The sequence below is a fragment of the Pan troglodytes genome, chromosome 3 (genome assembly GCF_028858775.2).
Source record: "Pan troglodytes isolate AG18354 chromosome 3, NHGRI_mPanTro3-v2.0_pri, whole genome shotgun sequence".
In the NCBI taxonomy this organism is placed as follows: domain Eukaryota; kingdom Metazoa; phylum Chordata; class Mammalia; order Primates; family Hominidae; genus Pan; species Pan troglodytes.
In genome coordinates this window covers 88,679,723-88,702,452 of record NC_072401.2, presented here as the reverse complement: position 1 = coordinate 88,702,452, position 22,730 = coordinate 88,679,723, and the positions used below count along the sequence as shown (strand labels likewise).

The following is a 22,730-nucleotide window of genomic DNA, read 5'->3' as shown; positions in this document are numbered from 1 at the left end:
CTGGGCTCAAGCAATCCTCTGCCTCAGCCTCCCAAAGTGCTGGGATTACAGATGTGAGCCACTGCACCTGGCCCCTAGAATTGTTTCTAGAGGTGAAACTTCAAGGTGAAATATAGTACATAACTGCTTTTCAGATAAACAAGTCCAGAGAGCACATTCTCTTGTGCTTTTGGCATCACTTGGCATCACTTCATATTTGAGGTGTTTCAAACCCATTAGAACACGTGAACAAGGCCTGCTTCCAAAGCTGGCTTCCATCTGGTAGACCCATTAACAACAGGGCACACCCCTTCCCTAGAGCTCTGTGTAGACAGTACCTCCTCCCTAGGACTACACAAGGACTGAACCAGAAGGAAGAGGACAGAGCAAAGCCATGAACATCATCCTAGAAATCCTTCTGCTTCTGATCACCATCATCTACTCCTACTTGGAGTCGTTGGTGAAGTTTTTCATTCCTCAGAGGAGAAAATCTGTGGCTGGGGAGATCGTTCTCATTACTGGAGCTGGGCATGGAATAGGCAGGCAGACTGCTTATGAATTTTCAAAACAACAGAGCATATTGGTTCTGTGGGATATTAATAAGGTAATGTATACATCTTCCAACTTTTTAAAGTCACAGAGTAAGATATGTATTTTAAGAATTATTTGACTTACCATCTACTTATCGTTGTATTTTTGTTTTTCAAAGTTTGATAAATTCCCTGGTCCCTTAGTCTGTATATGTGTCAGGTTAGTTAGATGAAGGGAATGTAATTAAGAACTAAGCAGCGATTTTTATGACATGGTGTGCAGGTTGATAGCAAAGACTCAGGAGCCAGGCTCCTTCCAAGCTGCTAAATGAGGCAAGTCACATATTATCTCTCAGCCTGTTTTCTTGGCTCTGAAGTGGGGATAATAACTTAGGGGATGGGCAAGAACGGGATCCGAAAATTACAGCTACAAACAAAAGTCAAACGAAGAACTTGCAACAGAAACCTTTAGTGCCTCCCCTCATGCACAAGCAACACAGTTCGAAAATATTTAGTATCTGACCCTTTACAGAAAATGTTTGCCAGTCCCTAGTCAAAAGGATTAAATAAGTAATATTTTCAGCACTTAGCACATGATAAACGATACCTGGCACATGATAAACAATAACTGTGTTAAATAAAATATGTGTGCAGTGAGTCAGGCTTTTCCTTGGACATTAGTATTTTTCCTGTGTTCTTACTTGTAAACACTACATTAACAACCCCAAATAAAACTGAAGGAACTGAAATCTTGTATCATTTTCTCTAAACTTGTAAATTCTGGTAAGGCCATGAAAATATACGCAGAAAAGTGTTTACAGGATTTTAGGATTGGAAAAATTGTGAAGTACTTCTTGAGAATCACATTTTCTGCAAATTACAGTGAGGTTTTAATTACCATTATATTATTACTTTCTCATGTTCTTTGCTGTCATGTTTAGTTGAAACCTAAAATGTCTCTTACACTTAGAGAACTAATTCTTTTCTGTTTTTTTTCTGAATAGTGAAGAATACTATACAAAAAAGCTACTACATTTTTATTTAACAGATATGAGCATTTATATAATAGAGGAGTTGGTGTATATAAAAATGATTTGCCATCTGTTTGGTCTTTGAAGAAATTCGAATGAACTTTCTGGAAGATAGCAAGAATTTACAAATAGAGAAAATTGTTGCCTGCTGTTCTCAGGCATTTGTCCAAAAATCTAAATAAGTATAAATCTATGAAAAGGGCTTGATGAAATCTAACCTTCAAATCTCTTTCCAGATGTGTATTTTTGGGGAAAGGGCTATATTTATTAAGTTTTTTTTTTATTTTAAAATTTCCAGAGACAAGAGAAAAGTAAATTAGAAGGAAGTCGTATTAAAAATGACTTAAGGGCGGGCGCAGTGGCTCACACCTGTAATCCCAGCACTTTGGGAGACCGAGGTGGGCAGATTGCTGGAGCCCAGGAGTTCGAGACCAGCCTGGGCAGCACAGCAAAACCCCCAACTCTACAAAAAATACAAAAATTAGCTGGGTGCTGGGGTGCACACCCGTAGTCCCAGCTACTCGGGAGGCTGAGGTGGGAGGATCATTTCAGTTCAGGAAGCCAAGGCTGCAATGAGCTATGATGGCATCATTGCACTCCAAGCTGGGCAATAAAGCCAGGCTCTGTCTCAAAAAAAATAAAAAAAGACTTAAGAAAAATAGGTAACCCAACCTCAAAAATTCTCTTTGAATCATTAAATTTCATGGTTAAACATTTAAGCTACTGAATGATTCACTCTAAGGCTGTAATGTAACTCAGATCTCCTTTAGGCGAGGAAGATGCTGGCTGAGTTTTCATCATAACTGGCTCCTTTTGCCCTGTGAGATGAGAGACACAGTAGCAGTTTGGCTCTTATGCAATCTAAACTGTTGCGTTGGGAATACGGTTCAAAAAACACACTGGAGTTTAAGCTAAAGCAAGTGTTTTGCTAACAAAAAGACAAGGCATCACATTTTGCAATTGTCTAGCTCAGTTATAAAACAGAAGAATAGGCCGGACGCAGTGGCTCACGCCTGTAATCCCAGCACTTTGGGAGGCCGAGACGGGCGGATCACGAGGTCAGGAGATCGAGACCATCCTGGATAACACAGTGAAACCCCGTCTCTACTAAAAATACAAAAAAATTAGCCGGGCGTAGTGGCGGGCGCCTGTAGTCCCAGCTACTCGGGAGGCTGAGGCAGAAGAATGGCGTGAACCCGGGAGGCGGAGCTTGCAGTGAGCCGAGATGACGCCACTGCACTCCAGCCTGGGCGACAGAGCGAGACTCCGTCTCAAAAAAAAAAAAAACAAAAAAAAACCTGAAGAATAATTAATTCTTCAATCAAAACATCTGATGAATGCTCTGGTAACTTATGCTCTCTACTGACCTAGAAACAAATGAGAGAGTATGGTGTGGTTTGTGCAATCCGGCAGTGAGCAAGCTACCAACTAAATCAGTGAAAGACTCTCCTATTCTTTTTTTACTCTTCTGCAATCCCACAAAAGGCTATTTGAGGGGATACTGACTTTGAGACTGGGTCCTAACATCCATGTTTGGGGAGTTCAGGCTGCTGCTCCAGGGTTTAGCCTACAGTAGTGAAATACAAAGGACCCAGAGACCACTCATTCAAGGATTGCCCTAAATAGCAGCAACACCACTGTCATCTCAATACACAAAGAATAGGGCTTTTCAGGTATCCTTGCCTCTTTGTCACAGAGAAGAGTTTACAGATTGTGAGACGGAAAAGTATAATTTTTAAAACCTTATAATATTTTCTATAAAAGTCACCTGAGGTCAAAACTTGAAAAGAATTATAATTTTCCAGAATGTGAGTCAAGAAACATTAGAGCAATTTTATCTTAGGAAAGAGGTCTTTGATTTTAGGCTGAAAGTAAATTGCTCTGTCTCCATGTCCTATGGTTATGGGCAAGTTTGGTACATAAATGAGAAATCCATCCAGTGGCCTTGCCCATCTCACTCCCAAACACCTGAAGAATGTAATGTTATATCTCCTAGAGTAGCAGCATGGTCTCCCTATGAAAGTCCTTCTTCTTTAAGGAGACTTCTTTCCCTTCCCTCCTAGGAAGATGAGTCAGAATCATCAAGAAAAATATGATGGGCAGAGGCATACAGTTTACCATTACCACTAGTTTAGAATTACTACTTAGCACTTTACTGCCTATTACATAGTTGGTGCTCAACAAATGTATGATAAATTAATGGTTGAGTTTTTCTTTCTTCTCCATATTCATCTTCCATGACACCACGAAGAGCAATGTTTTTCAAGAATGTTCTTCAAGGTTTGAAAGTAGCCTGCTTTAGAGAAACTGCCTACTGTACAGCCTCCAACCAAGAGGAAAAGCTGAAAAAAGCATGAAGGGATTTTGTTTTGTTTTGTTTGCTTTGGTTTTAATATGAGCATTCCCTGGCAGAAAAGCCAGGGGTAATCTCACTGCAACTAGGCAATCACTCTCAAGAAATTTTCTAACAAATAAGGAGGCCAATTTTTATTTTATTTTGAGACGAAGTCCCACTCTGTCACCCAGGTTGGAGTGCAATGGAATGATTTCAGCTCACTGCAACCTCCGCCTCCCGGGTTCAAGTGATTCGCCTGTCTAAACTTCCCGAGTAGCTGGGATTACAGGCTCCCACCACCACGCCCAGCTAATTTTTTGTATTTTTAGTAGAGATGGGGTTTCACCATTTTGGCCAGACTGGTCTCAAACTCCTGACCTCAAGTGATCCACCCTCCTAGGCCTCCTAAAGTGCTGGGATTACAGGCGTGAGCCACCACACCTGACCCAGGAGGCCAATTTTTAAAAGGTTAACTAATCTTCATGTCCAAAATGAATGTTAATTGTTCATTTTGGACATGAATGTTCATTTTTTTTTTTTTTTTTTGAGACAGAGTCTCACTCTGTTGCCCAGGCTGGAGTCCTGTGGCACTATCTCCACTCACTGCAACTTCCTCCTCCCAGGTTCAAGCAATTATCCTGCCTCAGCCTCCCAAGTAGCTGGGATTACAGGCCCACACCATCAGGCCTGGCTAATTTTTGTATTTTTAGTAGAGACGGGGTTTCACCATGTTGGCCAGGCTGGTCTTGAACTCCTGACCTCGTGATCCGCCCTCCTCGGCCAACCAAAGTGCTGGGATTACAGGCGTGAGCCACCGCGCCTAGCTGAATGTTAATTGTCTAAAAATTTTTCTTCTCCAATGTCTTCTCCTCCACTTTTTTGGGAATTTGTTTCTTCTAATTACAGCGCGGTGTGGAGGAAACTGCAGCTGAGTGCCGAAAACTAGGCGTCACTGCGCATGCGTATGTGGTAGACTGCAGCAACAGAGAAGAGATCTATCGCTCTCTAAATCAGGTGAGACTGCAGGTTCACAAATTTCTTCAGATTATTTTGTTTCCTAGGACGCTGACGTGGAAAATGAGAAAGGTCTTTATGACTGCCTGATTTAAATTGGATTTTAGCTGCTAACTGAAGTAGTTATGTCACCAAGGAAGGATATATACTTTTTTTCTTGTATGTAATCCACTCAGCTCTGCCCATTATTATTGTTCATATTATTAATCAATTTGATTCTGATCAGAAGTGTGAGCAGTGGCACAGAGTGACTGACACAAGATTTATCATCAGGGAATATGGATCACTTCCTAGTTTTGTTTTAGTCCTATTAACTTTGCAGTAATTCCATCTTCTCTTTAATTATTTCCCTTGTGAGATTTTATTTTGGTGTTAATGTAGTCTTTGTAGAAAATGTAATATTAATAATTATTATCACAATTATTTTAAAAGAGTAAATACCAAATAATCACAATGAACTAAGCACTCTAACAAACTTTACATTTTTTAATTTAATCCCTACAATAACTCTGTAAACTTCATTTTACAGATAAGCAAATTATGACTCAGAGAGGTTAAGCCAGACCCAGGTCATGTAGTTATTAGGTTATGAAACCAGGATTTCTCAACCAGCACTTTAGACCAGGTGCGGTGGTTCACACATGTAATCCCAGCACTTTGTGAGGCCAAGGTGGAAGGATCACATGAGACCAAGAGTTCAAGACCAGCCCGGGCAACATAGTGAGACCCTATCTCTAAAAAAAAAAAAAAAAAAAAAAAAAAAGTTTAAAGAAAAACACATTTTTTAAAAATGAACACTTTAAAAATATTTGATCAGAACTTATATAGGAATTTATCAACATAAATGTTAATTTCACTTTACTGATAAACTTGCAAAACATGATGTGCTGGGTACTGAAATTTAGTACTGTTAAAAGAACAGTTTATCCCACCTTTATGACAGTGTTCCCTTGGCCTCCACGATTTGAGCTCAACAGTCTGTCTTGCCTGAACTCTGAGAGACCTCATACAGTAGAAGAAAGACTCTCATCTCTGGATTATATTGGTCCCAAAACTTTGAGTTTGAATAACACACCCAGTGAAAGTGTTCTTTCAATTTCAAAAGGTGAAGAAAGAAGTGGGTGATGTAACAATCGTGGTGAATAATGCTGGGACAGTATATCCAGCCGATCTTCTCAGCACCAAGGATGAAGAGATTACCAAGACATTTGAGGTCAACATCCTAGGACATTTTTGGGTGAGTGTGAGTCAGAAACATTTCTGATTTGTGCACCTTCTCTTAAGATACATGAAACTTATAACGGAGTTCACATACTTCTGGACAGGAAACTGGCCAGATCTTTGCCTTAATCAAGAATCATTAAATTTGTTTGAGTAGAAGAGCCACAGAGTCTCTGACACAAGGACACAGAATTCAAGTGGACACAACACACCAGAATGTAAGCTACTTGGTCTGTCTTGTCCACCAGTATCTGACACAAAGCTTGGCATGTACCAGGAGCTCAACAAATGTTTGTGGAGGTTTGTTAAGGGTTGTCAGTGTACATCTTTTCAATGCTGTCACTTGTGACTTCATTTTTTTCCCTCCACACCATGATTTTGTAATGTGTCCTCATTTTGTGGAATTTTAGAATGGAAAGGACATCAGAAGTAATTACTTGGATGTATGTAGGATCGAGGACACTTTTGGACGAGACTCTGAGGCAAGTTCTAGATCCATGGGGTGCTGGAACTGAGAAATGCAGCTATACAGACCTCATATAATTGGTTAGTTTTGTGGGAGATGGAAATATCAACTTCAACTGCCTTTGTATAGAAATTTTTATGATTAATCTTCCAGTGCCTCAATATTAGTGTAGAATCTAGGGCAGATCTGGATTCTAGAAGAAAGAAGAAAAAAAAGAGACGTGTCCCCCTTACCTTTACCAGCTCTTCACATATGTGAATTGGCTCCCATGCCCACCAAACTACACGGAGACCTCATACATTAGCTACCTATAGCTGCATAACAAATTATACAAAACTTAGTGGTTTAAAGCAACAATGTATGTTCACTATCCTCTCACAGTTTCTATGGGTTGGGAATTTGGAGGTAGCTTGGGTTGGGAGTTCTAGTTCTATGAATTTGCATAGGATTTATTAAATTCTTATAAAATTTTATTGATGTTTCTCACAAAAGAGGTTTTTGGAAAAAAAGAAAGACTTGTTTTCTGTAACATCAACATATAATATACAATATTACAAATAGGGAGATAGTGAATTCAATCATGATTCATTAGTGTGGTGTAGAACTCTCAGCTTACACTACTCAACTGTCTTAATACAGTTACACAAGATTTCACTCTTTTAATTAGAATGATAAAGCCCCAAACCAAAAAATTACATGACACCAAATTATCATAAGGAATAATTTTAGTTCTGAAAACTCTGAATTTTTCCCTTAATATTGTTTAGATGACATATCCAAAAAAGGATCTATTTGATTCCTTCTGAAGGGAAGGAGGGGGAGTACTGAGATTAGTGTTGGCATGGGGCTTACCATACCAATAAATTTGTATCTTTATTTCTATCATTTGTAAAGAATTAATCATGGAATGCTTGGAAGTATTTTATTTCATTGTATAAGTTCTCTCAAATGCCTTTGTGTCTTAACAAAAATAAAACTACCTGATTTGGAAACCTAACGTCTATGTCATTGTCTTTCTTCTTTCTGCAATGATCCTTAAGATCACAAAAGCACTTCTTCCATCGATGATGGAGAGAAATCATGGCCACATCGTCACAGTGGCTTCAGTGTGCGGCCACGAAGGGATTCCTTACCTCATCCCATATTGGTAAGTATCACATGCCAGCCATGTTATATATTTTTATACTTTGAAGGGAGCATTACACTTCAAATTGTTACCACTGGAGGGTCCTGGTTCTTGGCATCTTGAACAAAGAATTGGACAAAACTCACCAACAAAGCCAGGAAAGAATGAAGCAACAAAAGCAGAGATTTATTGAAAATGAAAGTACGCTTTACAGGGTGGGAGTGGGCCCAAGCACAGGGGCTCAAGAGCCAATTACAGAATTTTCTGGGGTTTAAATACCCCCTAGAGGTTTCCACTGGTTACTTGGTGTACGCCCTATGTAAATGAAGAGGATGAATTAAAGTTACAAAGTCATTTATTCAGTGTACACCCTATGTAAATGGAGAGGATATTTCCTGTCATAGCTGAAGTGTTTCCATTTGATTTAGTTCTAGGAAGTCAGCATGAATCGGCCTTATGTTCCCTGCCTCCAGACCCTGTTCTCCTGCCTCAAGATTACAATGCTGAGAGCAGAGTGATTTGGATTTACAGAATTTAAATTTGTAGTAGTTTAGAATGATTTTTTAAATGACTTTTTCTAAAACAATGAAACCAGGTTGTAATTATATTTAAGATATTTTTAGATTTCTGAAAACTCCTCTGTAGAACAATGAGAGAAAACAGTAATGCCAAGCATGTTTCCATTGTTTCCTGGAATAAGAAACAGAAACCCCACAGACTAAGAAGCAAAACCTACAGAAGCTAAAATGAACACATGTCTATGTCATGGCCTTGGTGCCCAAGATAAGACAATCAGAGTGGTCCCTGGATCAAAACATTTTACAGTGTGCTTGTGCCATGAAAGTGTGTGTGTGTGTGAGAGAGAGAGAGAGAGAGAAAACGACTCTACCTGACTAAAAGTTGCAGATACCACACTCCATGCACCACCAAAGACATAAAGGGAAGGAGGTGAGAGGCGTTAAGGATCTACTGCTGTATTTGCCAAATATCCTTTCCTGTAAACTCTTCTCCAGATCCTCATAATAAAATTAAGAGGCCAAAGTGGCAACCATTGTCAAGAGAAAAACTATCAACCATTGTCAAGAGAATAACTCAGTTATTGAGAGAGAGAGGAGAAATGAGCAGAGTCCTACAGAAGTCTGTCAACACAGATATCAGTTTTGTAGAATTTCTAAATGTATTTTTCCTGATTCATATTTTTCAAAATAAAAGCAGCAATAAAAACTGATTAGAAAACAGTTTGAAGATTCAATGGAAAAACCTTACATGTAGGATGGAAAACTGAACATTAAGCCAATCAATAGAGTTATTTTTGTTCTTTTGTTATTGTTGTTTAAGAAATGAGATACGTTCACAATTCTGCTGAATCATGTAAGAAAATGAAAATGAATTGCCATTTATACTCTCAGAAAAATCACAAGTGGCTGATTTTTGGCTTCCACTTGTTCTTAAGCCAAATGATACCGCCTTCTCACAGAAAGCTGAGGATTGGTTTCACTCTCCCTTAGCTAACAATGCTTAATAATTCTCTTACAGTTCCAGCAAATTTGCCGCTGTTGGCTTTCACAGAGGTCTGACATCAGAACTTCAGGCCTTGGAAAAAACTGGTATCAAAACCTCATGTCTCTGCCCAGTTTTTGTGAATACTGGGTTCACCAAAAATCCAAGCACAAGGTAAGGTCAAAATCAAGTTAGAATGGGTATGTGGTATGATAAATTGATATGAAAACTAATGAGAAATGTTTAGGCAGGCCAACTAATAGAAGAAAATGAAAAAGGAAAAATAATTTTTCTTATTATTATTATTATCTTGAAATTAAAGGAATAAAGGGGAAAAACACATTAGGGACTAGCAGGAATGATTAGCCACCGATGAACTGGGATATTTATTTGTGTCCAGGAGAAAGCACATACATTTGATCACCGTTACCACCCTGTCTTTAAAATGCAAATGTTCCAAGGACCAGCAAATAAATTGAGTATCTAGCTCCTTAGTCAAGGTGAATTTCTGCAAGAACTCTTGTCTCTGGTGAGACAGGATTTGAGACCACAAGAGAAGAAAAATTAGTCCTGAAAGGAGAAGAAAAAAGCAGGAAGGTGTGGATAAGAACCCGAAAATTAAGCCATCTACTTAACAAATTTTTCTAATCCTAGTATATATTCTGCTGCAGGTTAACAAAATATACTAAGCTTAATGATTTGAAACCAATTTTTTACTGGAAGGGAATTAATCCTAAATATATTCATTCAAAAGAACTAAACAATTCTCTGTTGAGTGCCGCCTCATTTGAGGATACTGACTCTTACAGCCTGAGTTAGCTATGTGGTCTCTGCAGCTGGAATCACTCCCTGCCACTGGAGTCCTTCATGGTGTTAGACCATAGGTACTGTTGACTAAAGAAAAAAAAAAGTTTTTGTTTTTATTTTTGTTTTTTTTGAGACAGAGTCTCACTCTGTCACCCAGGCTGGAGTACAGTGGCGCGATCTCAGCTCACCGCAACCTCCTCCTTCTGGGTTCAAGCAATTCTCCTTCCTCAGTCTCCTGAGTATTTGGATTACAGGCGCCCACCACCACGCCTGGCTAATTTTTGTATTTTTAGTAGAGACGGGGTTTCGTCATGTTGGCCAGGCTGGTCTCAAACTCCTGACCTCAGGTGTCCTACCTGCCTTGGCCTCCTAAAATGCTGGGATTACAGGAGTGAGCCACCACGCCCGGCCAAAAAAATAAGTTTTTAAAGAATTAAAGGTGTTAATTTTATTTAGAAGCCTTACTGAAGACTACAGTCGGAGGCCTATAGCCTGAGAGCAGCCCTTTAGAGAGGTTCAGTTGAACTGTTCTGATAGTGGGGGCCATGTGCTCTATCCTATATTGTCTTCAAAGCATCTTTCCAGAGAGCTGCACATTGTCACAGAGTCAGGGACTTTGTGAAATTATGCTGACAAGCAGAAGTGAGTAAACGTGGCTTCTTACATTTGCTACGTTGTCTCACAGTACTTAATAAGTATGCAATATGTAAGTAAATACTACAGTACTATTGCAACTCCTGATTGTTTTCTTAGACAAGGAATTGGGCCCAATAAAAACCCTCTTGGTAGGCATTCAGGCTTCGTGTACCATGAGCTTTCCTAAGGGTATCCTGCCACTCTTGGGGAAGGCATGATAGATGAGGGGAGTAAGGATAATGGAACTCTGGGTACAGGGTTCCTGGGGGCTAACTTAGGGGTAGACACAGGCAATGCTAAATATTTGGGATTGGTTTTATACAGGTTGCTAGATTGTGAATTTCCTTAGTAAGGGCTAAGGCATTGATATGTAATGTCACACTTGGCTCCGAGGCTGGGTTGTTGGATCCATGTAGATGAAATCAGGGAGAGAAAGGGCAGAACGGAGTAATTTAGAAATGTATTGATTTGTATTACTCTCTGTTGGCTTGCTATTCAAGGCAGTGGAGAACTCAATCACATAATAATCTTCAGCAAACCACAGATCATCCCAGGGAATGAAGTTTTAACATTCGCTGGCTCCCTAACTCCTCACCCAGCCTTTACATTCACTGGCTGTTCAGTCCATGCCTGGACATCTTAATTTGAATACAACATTTTAAATCCATTTTTCTGTCATCATCTTGCACTAACAGACAATTCTACACTAAGCCTATGTTTATGAATATTTCTCAAGAATACATGTACACAGCCTTCAGTATAAGGAAAACTGGAAGTATGACATACCTCCAGTTGTCATACTCCTTGGGCCCCTCTTAAATTCTCATTAAACTGCAGGATAGGCAAGTCAGAGGTGAATCTCAAATACGAAATTCTTACCGGAAAGGGGTTCCAATCCAGACCCCAAGAGAGGGTTCTTAGATTTCTCGCAAGAAAGAATTCGGGGCAAGGCCACAGTGCAAAGCAAAAGCAAGTTTATTAGGAAAGTAAAGGAGTAGAGAACAGCTACTCCATGGAGAGGAATGGCTTGAGCTGCTCCACCAGGGTATTTAGAGTTACTTCTTGATTATATGCTAAACAAGGGGTGGATTATTCATGAGTTTTCCGGGAAAGGGGTGAGCAATTCCCAGAACTGAGATTTCCTCCCCTTTTTAGGCCATATAGGGTAACTTCCTGCCATTGCCATGGTATTTGTAAACTGCCATAGTGCTGGTAGAAGTGTCTCTTAGCTTGCTAATGTATTATAGCTAGCTTATAATGAGCAGTGAGGACAACCAGAGGTCACTTTCATCACCATCTTGGTTTTGGTGGGTTTTGGCCGGCTTCTTTACTGCACCCTATTTTATCAACAAGGTCTTTATGACCTGAATCTTGTGCCAACCTCCTATCTCATCCTGTGACAAAGAATGCCTTAACTTCCTGGGAATGCAGCCCAGTAGGTGTCAGCCTTATTTTACCCAGACCCTATTCAAGATGGAGTTGCTCTGATTTAAACGCCTCTGACAAAATGACGACCTCAAAACAATCCAGCTTTATGGAATACCTCCACAAGAAAGAAAGTATACTTAGCTATAGAATTTTCTCCTTGCATCCAACAGGCTTTGAGATGTCAGATGTTTCCTTCCTGTCCCATGATTAATCCTAGCCATTCCTCTTTCTTGTCTGGCTCCTCTACTCCTTACCATCTAATGCCTTGCCACCATTTTGATATTTTGACTAAGTGAGCTATGAAACACATCTACTGGATATGAAAGTATAAGTTTCTGATAACAAAACATCAACATGGGATGTGGAGGAAGTGGGTAGGGTGGCATTAATGCAGCAAATCCTGGAATATTTTAAATCTTCATTCTAAATTTAGTAAAAATATAGGATAATTTTCCTGCCATCATTTACTTATAAAATTAAAATTTTAGAAAATAAAAATAATATTTTCCTCTTTTTAATCACAGATTATGGCCTGTATTGGAGACAGATGAAGTTGTAAGAAGTCTGATAGATGGAATACTTACCAATAAGAAAATGATTTTTGTTCCATCATATACCAATATCTTTCTGAGACTACAGAAGTAAGTACAGCACAGAACACCCAAATACTAAAACACCAATAGAGCTTTTTTTTTTTTTCTTTTTCTTTTTTTTTTAGACAGAGTCTCACTCTGTCACCCTGGCTGGATTGCGGTGGTTGCAGTGGCATGATCTTGGCTCACTGCAACCTCTGCCTCCTGGGTTCAAGCAATTCTCGTGCCTCAGACCCCCAAGTAACTGGGATTATAGGTATGTGCTGCCACACTACACCCAGCTAATTTTTGTATTTTTTGATAGAGACAGGTTTCCCCATGTTGGCCAGGCTGGACTCGAACTCCTGACCTCAAGTTATCCTCCTGTCTCGGCCTCCCAAAGTGCTGGGATTACAGTCATAAGCTACCATGCCTGGCCCAATAGAGCTATTATTATGGAGCATCTTTCAGTTGTGAAAATTGGCATGGAAACTCTCCAACCCTGGGGAGAACAGTTATTTCCTCTGTTATTTTCCTACCCAGTCTATAAAAAGAGAATGATTCATTTTCTCTACCAAATCTACTGTCTCTGCCCAAACTTTGCTGAAGACTATTCTAACTAAAGGAAACACAGTTTAAAAAGAATGCAATATAGTGAAGTAGTTAATAATAAAGACTCCATTTTTAAAAGTCTGCTGGAAGTTTGGTTGGGATTGCACTGAATCTATAGATCAATTGGGGAGAATTGACATATCAACAATATTGAGTTTTCTAATCCAAGAACATAATGTCTATTTTTAAAATCTTCTTCAAAATCTTTAAATCTTTAAATTGTATTTTGTAGTTTTTGGTGTTTAAGTCTTGCACATATTTTGTCAGATTTATTCCAAAGTATTTCACGGGTTCTTTTCTTTTTTTTTTTTTGAGACAGAGTTTCACCCTTGTTGCCCAGGCTGGAGTGCAGTGGCGTGATCTTGGCTCACTGCAACTTCTGCCTCCTGGCTTCAAGTGATTCTCCTGACTCAGCCTCCCAAGTAGCTGGGATTACAGGCACCTGCCCCCTCGCCCAACTAATTTTTTGTATTTGTAGTAGAGACAGGGTTTCACCATGTTGGCCAGGCTGGTCTCGAACTCCTGACCTCATGTGATCCACCTGCCTCAGCCTCCCAAAGTGCTGGGATTACAGGCATGAGCCATCATGCCCAGCCCTATTTGACGGTTTTTGACGCTAATGCAAATGGCATTTTAAAAAATTTTATATTTCCCATTGTTTGTTGTCAGTATATATTGGATTTTTGTAATTTGATCTCATATTTTGCAGTCTTGCTAAATTGCTAAACCTCTTTTTGCTAAACTCGATAAGCTTTTTTTTTTTTTTTTGGTAGATTCCTGGGCCTCTAATTTTCTTTATGGGAAAGTTTTTAATTACAAATTTAATTTCTTTAATAGCTACATGGCTATTCAATTTACTTATTAATTCTTGGTAATGTGTGTCTTTCAAGGAATTTGTCCATTTCATCTAAGTTGTAGAATTTCTTTGGCATAAATTTGTACATAACATTCCCTTATTATCCTTTTAATGTCTTTAGAATGTCTTATTTATTTATTTATTTATTTATTTATTTTTATTTTTATTTTTTTTGAGACAGAGTCTCGCTCTGTTGCCCAGGCTGGAGTGCAGTGGCACAATCTTGGCTCACTGCAAGCTCCGCCTTCTGGGTTCATGCCATTCTCCTGCCTCAGACTCCCTAGTTGCTGGGACTACAGGCGCCTGCCACCATGCCCAGCTTATTTTTTTGTTTTTTTGTTTTTTTAGTAGAGACGGGGTTTCACCCTGTTAGCCAGGATGGTCTCAATCTCCTGACCTGGTGATCCGCCCGCCTCGGCCTCCCAAAGTGCTGGGATTACAGGTGTGAGCCACCAAGCCCAGCCTATTTATTTATTTAGTAGAGACAGTCTCACTTTGTTGCCCAGGCAACAAAGGTTTTGAATGCCTGGCCTCAAGCAGTCCTCCTGCCTTGGCCTCCCAAAGTGCTGGGATTACAGGCATGAGCCACTGCACCTGGCCAAATGAATATGCTGATAATATCTTCTTTATAAGGATGACATAAGAATAAAATAATGTAATACAAACAAAGCCCCTGTCACTGAAAATGTATAGACTTCAAATGTTAAAGTCTTAGAGAACAGAATTTATATGAAATAGCAACAGCAACAATTTCCCAGAGGAAATACTCTCTCAGCTTTCTTCTGAGGAGCAGTTTCTAAATTGAAATTGTGTCAGTGAGAAGATATCTGTACTAACTTCATAAGCCTTGGGCCTTTTTGAAACAAATCCATATAAACTATGAACAAACTTGAAATAGAACAATTTGAGAACAGGGTACAAACTGCATTGGTGTATCAATTTCAGTATTTGGTTTTAGCTTAAATAGACTGACTTGAGATAACATAAGGAGAACCTTGACCCCCAAGCAACATCATCTCGCGAGTTGACTAGGCCGGGTGTGGTGTCTCACGCCTGTAATTCCAGCACTTTGGGAGGCCACAGCAGGCAGATCACTTGAGGTCAGGCATTCGAGACCAGCCTGGCCAACATGGTGAAACCTCAGCTCTACTAAAGATATGAAAATTAGCAGGCATAGTGGCCTGCACCTGTAATACCAGGCACTCGCAGGAGAATCCCTTGAACCCGGAAGGCGGAGATTGCAGTAAACCGTGATTGTGCCACTGCACTCCAGCCTGGGCAACAGGAGACTCTGTCTCGGAAAAATAAATTTTTTAAAAAAATGAAAAAAAGTAAAAGTTGACTAAATTAGTGTCTTGGTACTAAGCACTGTAGGAAGTGAGTTTCATGGAACCCCTACTCTCTTGGGGCCCAAAGCAAGTCATATTAATATTGAAAATTACATGCATATACATGCATATGACCAAGGTGATAAAAACAATTATTCTGCCTGAGTTGGAGAATAGTATCCCAGTAAAATAAACAAGAGTCTCAAAGTCTTTTGTATCCTTTGAAGCTGTCATGGTGGTTTGTAACTAGGCAACAGGTATATATTGTTAATCTTCTTTGCATTTAATTCCTTTTATAGAGAGACACAATTTTACGAGCAGATGCAATTACTAGCATGAAGGTTTCTTTGTGAGGGTAGTTAAAAGGCCCACATGAGCTCTCTTCTTATCCTTGTCCTTCTTTCAGCCAGATCTTCCCTGCCCCTTTGCTCATTCCATCTTTCACCCACCTACCCCCAAAACAAGGAAGTAAATCTTGTATTAGTCAACAATACCCAAGTGATTTTCAATATGACTTTCTCTGCAGAATGTTATTTCTGCCTCTTTACATTCACATACTGTCTTCCTTGTTTGTTTTTTTTTTTTTTTAAAGATTGGGTCTCACTCTGTTGCCCAGGCTGGAGTGCAGTGGCTTGATCTCAGCTCACTGTAACCTCCACCTCCTGAGTTCAAGCAATTCTCCTGCCTCAGCCTCCTGAGTAGCTGGGATTACAGGCATGTTCCACTATGCCTGGCTAATTTTTTTGTATTTTTAGTAGAGACAGGGTTTCACCATGTTGGTCAAGCTGGTCTCGAACTCCTGACTTCATGATCTGACCACCTGTGCCTCTCAAAGTGCTGGGATTACAGGCGTGAGCCACCGGGCCGGCCACTCTCTTCCTTTCAGTTGCCTACTCATCTCTTATGCATTCCTGGACATCAGTTGTCCTTTTGAAGCTTTCCTCCACTATCCCAGCCCATGTGAATCCTCCTTCCAGTTATAGCCCTTAATTCTAGATGGCTGATATTTTTCAATAATTGTTTTAAGATGACCATTTTAGCCTATCAGCTAAACAATATCAAAGACAATAGCTATTTTTCAAGTACTTTAGTTTACCTTGTTATAGAGTGCATAATAGATATTCAGTAAATAGTAAAGGAGAGGTGAAGGCTTGCATAGAATGGATTCTGGTGGTGTCTCTTGGTGAGCTTTAGCATCAAGATTAATCAGCAGTTTCAGCAATGAGCTCAGACCTTCAGTTTTAGATCTTTACTCATATCAGATAAGAGAGTGAGAAGAGTGGTATGTATCAGTGCTTTATTTATATTTGCATCCAATTTGAACTATGAATATTACAAATGTGCACACATAGGTTCAGACAGATTGATTTAAAATGACCAAAGATGACCTGTCGTAAGCAACCTGGGTATCTTAAGATGCACTCCTTGGAGAAGGAATGTTTCTAAAAACATTTTCAGAGGGACAAACTGTATGAAATTCAGTAAAACATAAATCATGAGGAAAACTGATTACTCTCTTTTTGACATGAAATGAGAGTTTTAATGCATGGTTACAATTATTAATGTACTCTGCTGCAAGACATTAATAAAGTTACTGTTTTGCAGGCTAGAATGACTTGATGCTGTAATCAGAACACACTTTTTTCCCTTTCTTCCAGCTTCAAATGCAGATTCATAATTGGGCTGACTTCTAATAACTGCAATGTTTTCTGCCTTGGGCTTGCAGCAGAAGCCTGACAAAATAGTGTTTGTTTAGGCAATAATTTATTTATTTATTTATTTATTTATTTATTTATTTATTGAGATGGAGTTTCATTCTTGTCGCCCAGGCTGGAGTGCAATGGCGTGATCTCGGCTCACTGCAACCTCTGTGTTTAGGCAATAATTTAGACTTTACCTTACTTGTGATTACTATAGCAATTACTATAGCCACAAGGCATAATTTTACTGTCTCATTTCAATTTTATGAATTTGAATGTTTTTACACTTTTCCTAATGAAGTCCACTATGAAGTTATGTCAAAAAAAAAAAAAGAAAAAGAAAGATGCACACGTAAAAGAGAGGTGGTTGCAAGGGAAGAAAAGAACGGAGGAAAATTAAACGCAAACCAGATAACTCTCAGAGTATTCTAAATAAATGACCAAAAAAAGAACTCTGTTGTCAAAGATTTTAAATGGAAAATTTTTCAATTTTTTTTTCTTTTTTGTACAGGTTTCTTCCTGAACGCGCCTCAGCGATTTTAAATCGTATGCAGAATATTCAATTTGAAGCAGTGGTTGGCCACAAAATCAAAATGAAATGAATAAATAAGCTCCAGCCAGAGATGTATGCATGATAATGATATGAATGGTTTAGAATCAATGCTGCAAAGCTTTATTTCACATTTTTTCAGTCCTGATAATATTAAAAACATTGGTTTGGCACTAGCAGCAGTCAAACGAACAAGATTAATTACCTGTCTTCCTGTTTCTCAAGAATATTAACGTAGTTTTTCATAGGTCTGTTTTTCCTTTCATGCCTCTTAAAAACTTCTGTGCTTACATAAACATACTTAAAAGGTTTTCTTTAAGATATTTTATTTTTCCATTTAAAGGTGGACAAAAGCTACCTCCCTAAAAGTAAATACAAAGAGAACTTATTTACACAGGGAAGGTTTAAGACTGTTCAAGTAGCATTCCAATCTGTAGCCATGCCACAGAATATCAACAAGAACACAGAATGAGTGCACAGCTAAGAGATCAAGTTGCAGCAGGTAGCTTTATCTCAACCTGGACATATTTTAAGATTCAGCATTTGAAAGATTTCCCTAGCCTCTTCCTTTTTCATTAGCCCAAAACGGTGCAACTCTATTCTGGACTTTATTACTTGATTCTGTCTTCTGTATAACTCTGAAGTCCACCAAAAGTGGACCCTCTATATTTCCTCCCTTTTTATAGTCTTATAAGATACGTTATGAAAGGTGACCGACTCTATTTTAAATCTGAGAATTTTAAGTTCTAGCCCCATGATAACCTCTTTCTTTGTAATTTATGCTTTCATATATCCTTGGTCCCAGAGATGTTTAGACAATTTTAGGCTCAAAAATTAAAGCTAACACAGGAAAAGGAACTGTACTGGCTATTACATAAGAAACAATGGACCCAAGAGAAGAAAAGGAAGAAAGACAGGTTTTTTGGTTTTTGTTTTGTTTTGTTTTGTTTTTTGTTTTTTTGAGATGGAGTCTCACTCTGTCGCCCAGGCTGGAGTGCAGTGGTATGATCTCAGCTCACTGCAAGCTCCACCTTCCGGGTTCACGCCATTCTCCTGCCTCAGCCTCCTGAGTAGCTGGGACTACAGGCGCCTGCCACCACGCCCGGCTAATTTTTTGTATTTTTTGTAGAGACGGGGTTTCACCATGTTAGCCAAGATGGTCTTGATCTCCTGACCTCGTGATCCACCCGCCTCGGCCTCCCAAAGTGCTGGGATTACGGGTGTGAGCCACCGTGCCCAGCCTTTTTTTTTTTAATAGAAAAAATAATCCAACTCCCACTACATCAAGACTAATCTTGTTTTGTGTGTTTTTCACATGTATTATAGAATGCTTTTGCGTGGACTATCTTCTTGTTTTTATTAAAAACAAATGATTTTTTTAAAAGTCACTAACAAAAACAATTCACTAAAAATAAATATGTCATTGTGCTTTAAAAAAATAACCTCTTGTAGTTATAAAATAAAACGTTTGACTTCTAAACTCTGTCTCTATGAGTGTCCTTCAAGAACCAAGGATGTGGATGGTAACAGCTACATCTGGCAGTTATTAAATGAATCCAGGGGTTTTCTCAACTCTGGTTTCTTTGACAGCAGGAGTGCTGGTTTATCAACTGGAACTTACTGAGCCCTTTCTATGTGTGAGATTAAGCATAGTGCTATTGTTTCTAATTTTTTTCTTAGTCACCGGCAATAATTTTTTTCATAACATTCTTTTAATTTCTTGCCTTATAATCAAGAAATTTATGAGTAAAATGTATTATTTTTAAAGTATGGTTACAAAAATTCAAAAGAGAAACATGGAAAGTAAAAAATAGAAGCTTACCCCCAGCAATCCCATTTCCCAGAGGTCACACTGTCAATGCACAATCTTCCAGTCTCTTACTGATGCATGTTCATGACAAATACATTATATTCTTATTGCATGGGTCATATCAGTAGTTTCATACCATACATTATGTTCTGTAACTTGCTCTTTTAGCTTACCAGCTTATCACAAACAGCTGTTTGTTTCAGTATAGAGAATTCAACTTTTTTTCATGAGTACACAGTACTAAAATGGTACTCTAACCATTCCCTTTTGATAGGCACTTAGGATGTTTCCAATATTTCTTAGTTCATCTATTTAAATATTAATTTAACAAATACTGAGTGCCCTCAAAGTTCTAGGCCCAGGGAAACATCTACGAATAAGGCAAACTCCTTGTCTTAACAGAGCTCACATTCTAGTAGGTGGGACAAACAATAAAGGGACTGCAAATACGAGAGAGAGCATTTAAAGTAGTAGAGTCAGGGAAGAGCATGCTGAGAAAGAACATTTTGCGGACGAACTATTACCATACACAGGCAACTAAAAAATATTTTATTATATACATATTGACAAAATAAAAACCTCTTAAATTCCAGTGTTCAAAGCAGAAAATTTCTTATTTTAATTCCATTTTTGTTTTAATCTTTTATGAATGAAGCTCAGAGAAATGTGCGAGCAAAGTATTCATCCCTCTTTGTCCATTTTTCTGGCATATTTTGAGTGTAGACCTCCTCCTTAAAAGTTCCACCTGCAACCAGGCATGGTGACTCATGCTTGTAATCCTAGCACTTTGGGAGGCCGAGGGGGGCAGATCACCTGAGGTCAGGGGTTCGAGACCATCCTGGCCAACATGACGAAACCCTGTTTCTACTAAATACCCAAAAATTAGCTGGGCATGGTGGTACATGCCTGTAATCCCAGCTACTCAGGAGGCTGAGGCAGGAGAATCACTTGAACCTGGGAGGCGGAGGTTGCAGTGAGCCAAGATCACGCCACCGCACTCCAGCCTAGGCAACAGAGTGAGACTCCGTCTCAAAAAAAAAAAAAAGCTCCACCTGAGCTTCCAAATGTTTTCCTGTGACAATCTTCATCTATAATTCTCTCTAAGAGCCCTCTCTTCCACGAAAATCCCAGTTCCAAGGGCTACTGCTAGGGTGCGCAGATCACCAGACAAATATTTTTTGCAGGGCTTCTGTCTATATAAACACTTTTATTAAAAATGCTTTATAAAATTTATAGGTCCATGTGCATGCAGTATAGTGATTTTTTGATAAAGATTTAGAATAATAGGAAGATTTGTGTATTTATTGTCTGGTCAGTACATGTAAAGATTCTTCTCGGCATCCTGGTACTATCTCTTTGGTCCAGGAATCATTTCTTTTTTATCAAATGAGCCATTCCTAGCTAATTTCATATATTTTACCACAAGAAAGGGTAGCAATGCTGTTATTATTCATAATGCCATGGCTCTTTGTAATATGTTTGTAATAAAATAATATGAATCTTCACCCCTTTCCAATACCCTGCTACCATTTATTTAATCTTGGCTACATTATGCCTTTTGACATTGCATCATCCATTGTGCTACCCATGAATACTGGGTATCACTCAGAGACAATCACTCAAAGATTGTTACTGGTACAACACAGTTCAATACAGTACAATTGTTACTGGTACAATGTTTGATGATAATCACAAATTCAAGTCTTACCCAGGGTATACATACGAGAAAACATGAATGATTCGTTGTTTATTGCTCATTTTAAATTTATCATTTAGAATGTTATAGCATCACATAGAACAACACATCTTTCAACTATGTCTTGTCTTGAACTTTTTAGGCCATCATCATTACATTTCTAGAATTGATCTCTGCCGCTCTTGACTGTACCCTACCTCCCATACACCACCAGCAGCAGAGAGGGGATTGTGGACAGAACAAAATGAACAGCCCCATTTGCACAAGGAATGTCTGTCCCTCCTCTAGGAGAGCTTAACATTGACCAGGGAGAAGAGAACACAGCATCATCACATCAGTCAGAAAGGCCCACTGTTGTGAAGAAGCAATAGTCTTAAAAGCCCTCAGAAGAGATAAGTGCAACCACCCCCCAACCCCCAGCCAAAAGGACTGCCTGACCCATGGCATAGAACCTGCAGAGGGGATAGGATGATTTTCCTGAATGCCATTGGCAAGCGGGGTAAGGACATCTGATGTCACCCTGCAGCTCTTGGATGTTATATAGCAGAAGTGTCATCATACTCAGAACAAAGTGCGAGTGGATGCATGGGTCAACACATGCGGCTTGGGCAGTGGACCTTAGATAGCTTACAACCCTAAATTAGATCTATGCGCAATGTGAGTGAGAATTATCCAAAATCAGCATGTCAGCATCATTCTGGCAGCCAAATTTCATGTAATCCTGCAAAAGAAATACTTTGCCAACCAGAAGTAGCAGTCTGCTCTCCAGGCCACCCTCCTGAAACGAAAGCCTGGAAACAAGACCCCAGGATGATCCTATAGTTACAAGTTGCAGAGCTTCCCAGAACATCTGGTCAACCTTATACACAGGGAGAGAAAGGGAGAGTACCCCAGAGAGAAAAAACAGAGCAGGCATCCGAAGAGGACTTGGAAAATTTCAAAGAGGGCACCCCAAAGAATAAGGCTCTATGAGGCACAGGACTGGGGTAAGGCCCTCACTTGCTCAGATCTGAGGGTGGTATAGGTACAGCCAATCTTCAACTGTATGCAAAGCTTAAAGGAGTAGCAGAGTAAATGTATGGTTGAAGAGAAAATGCTTGGTTAGTTTCTAATCTAAATCTTATATGATCTATATAATAATGTTTCCAAAGATGGAATGAACATCTAACATTGAAGTTCCCCATTTACACAGGCCATGAGCCCCGAAACACCCATCCCAGGATTGCTGATGGGTGTTTCGGGGCTCATGGCCTGTGTAAATGGGGAACTTTAAACATGCCCTTGCAGCATGGCTGCCGCATGAAAGGCATGTTGGAAATACAAACTGTTGCAACCCATCTCAAACTTACAAAATCAGAATCTGCATTTTTAAAAAACTCCTAGGTAATTCATATGTTTTAGAGGCATCTTTTTTTATAACACTAACTTTGAATTTAGTGCAGCATTATGTGAACTGGGCTGTTCTGTACATGTGATAATTACAACAAATTTAACAGTTACCCTTGTGTTTATGTCTTCACAAATTACGTGAGA

General features: G+C 39.2%; 1 protein-coding gene across 1 annotated transcript; it reads left to right on the top strand.

Moving 5' to 3' along the window:
- The first annotated feature begins 284 nt into the window (after positions 1 to 284).
- On the top strand, positions 285 to 19,171 carry HSD17B13 (hydroxysteroid 17-beta dehydrogenase 13). The gene is made up of 7 exons (XM_526627.7): positions 285 to 583; positions 4,782 to 4,889; positions 5,995 to 6,126; positions 7,617 to 7,723; positions 9,239 to 9,376; positions 12,598 to 12,714; positions 17,653 to 19,171. Exons 1-7 carry the CDS (start codon positions 374 to 376, stop codon positions 17,741 to 17,743), a joined length of 903 nt encoding a protein of 300 aa, XP_526627.1. The 5' UTR covers positions 285 to 373; the 3' UTR covers positions 17,744 to 19,171.
- The last annotated feature ends 3,559 nt before the right edge of the window (positions 19,172 to 22,730 follow it).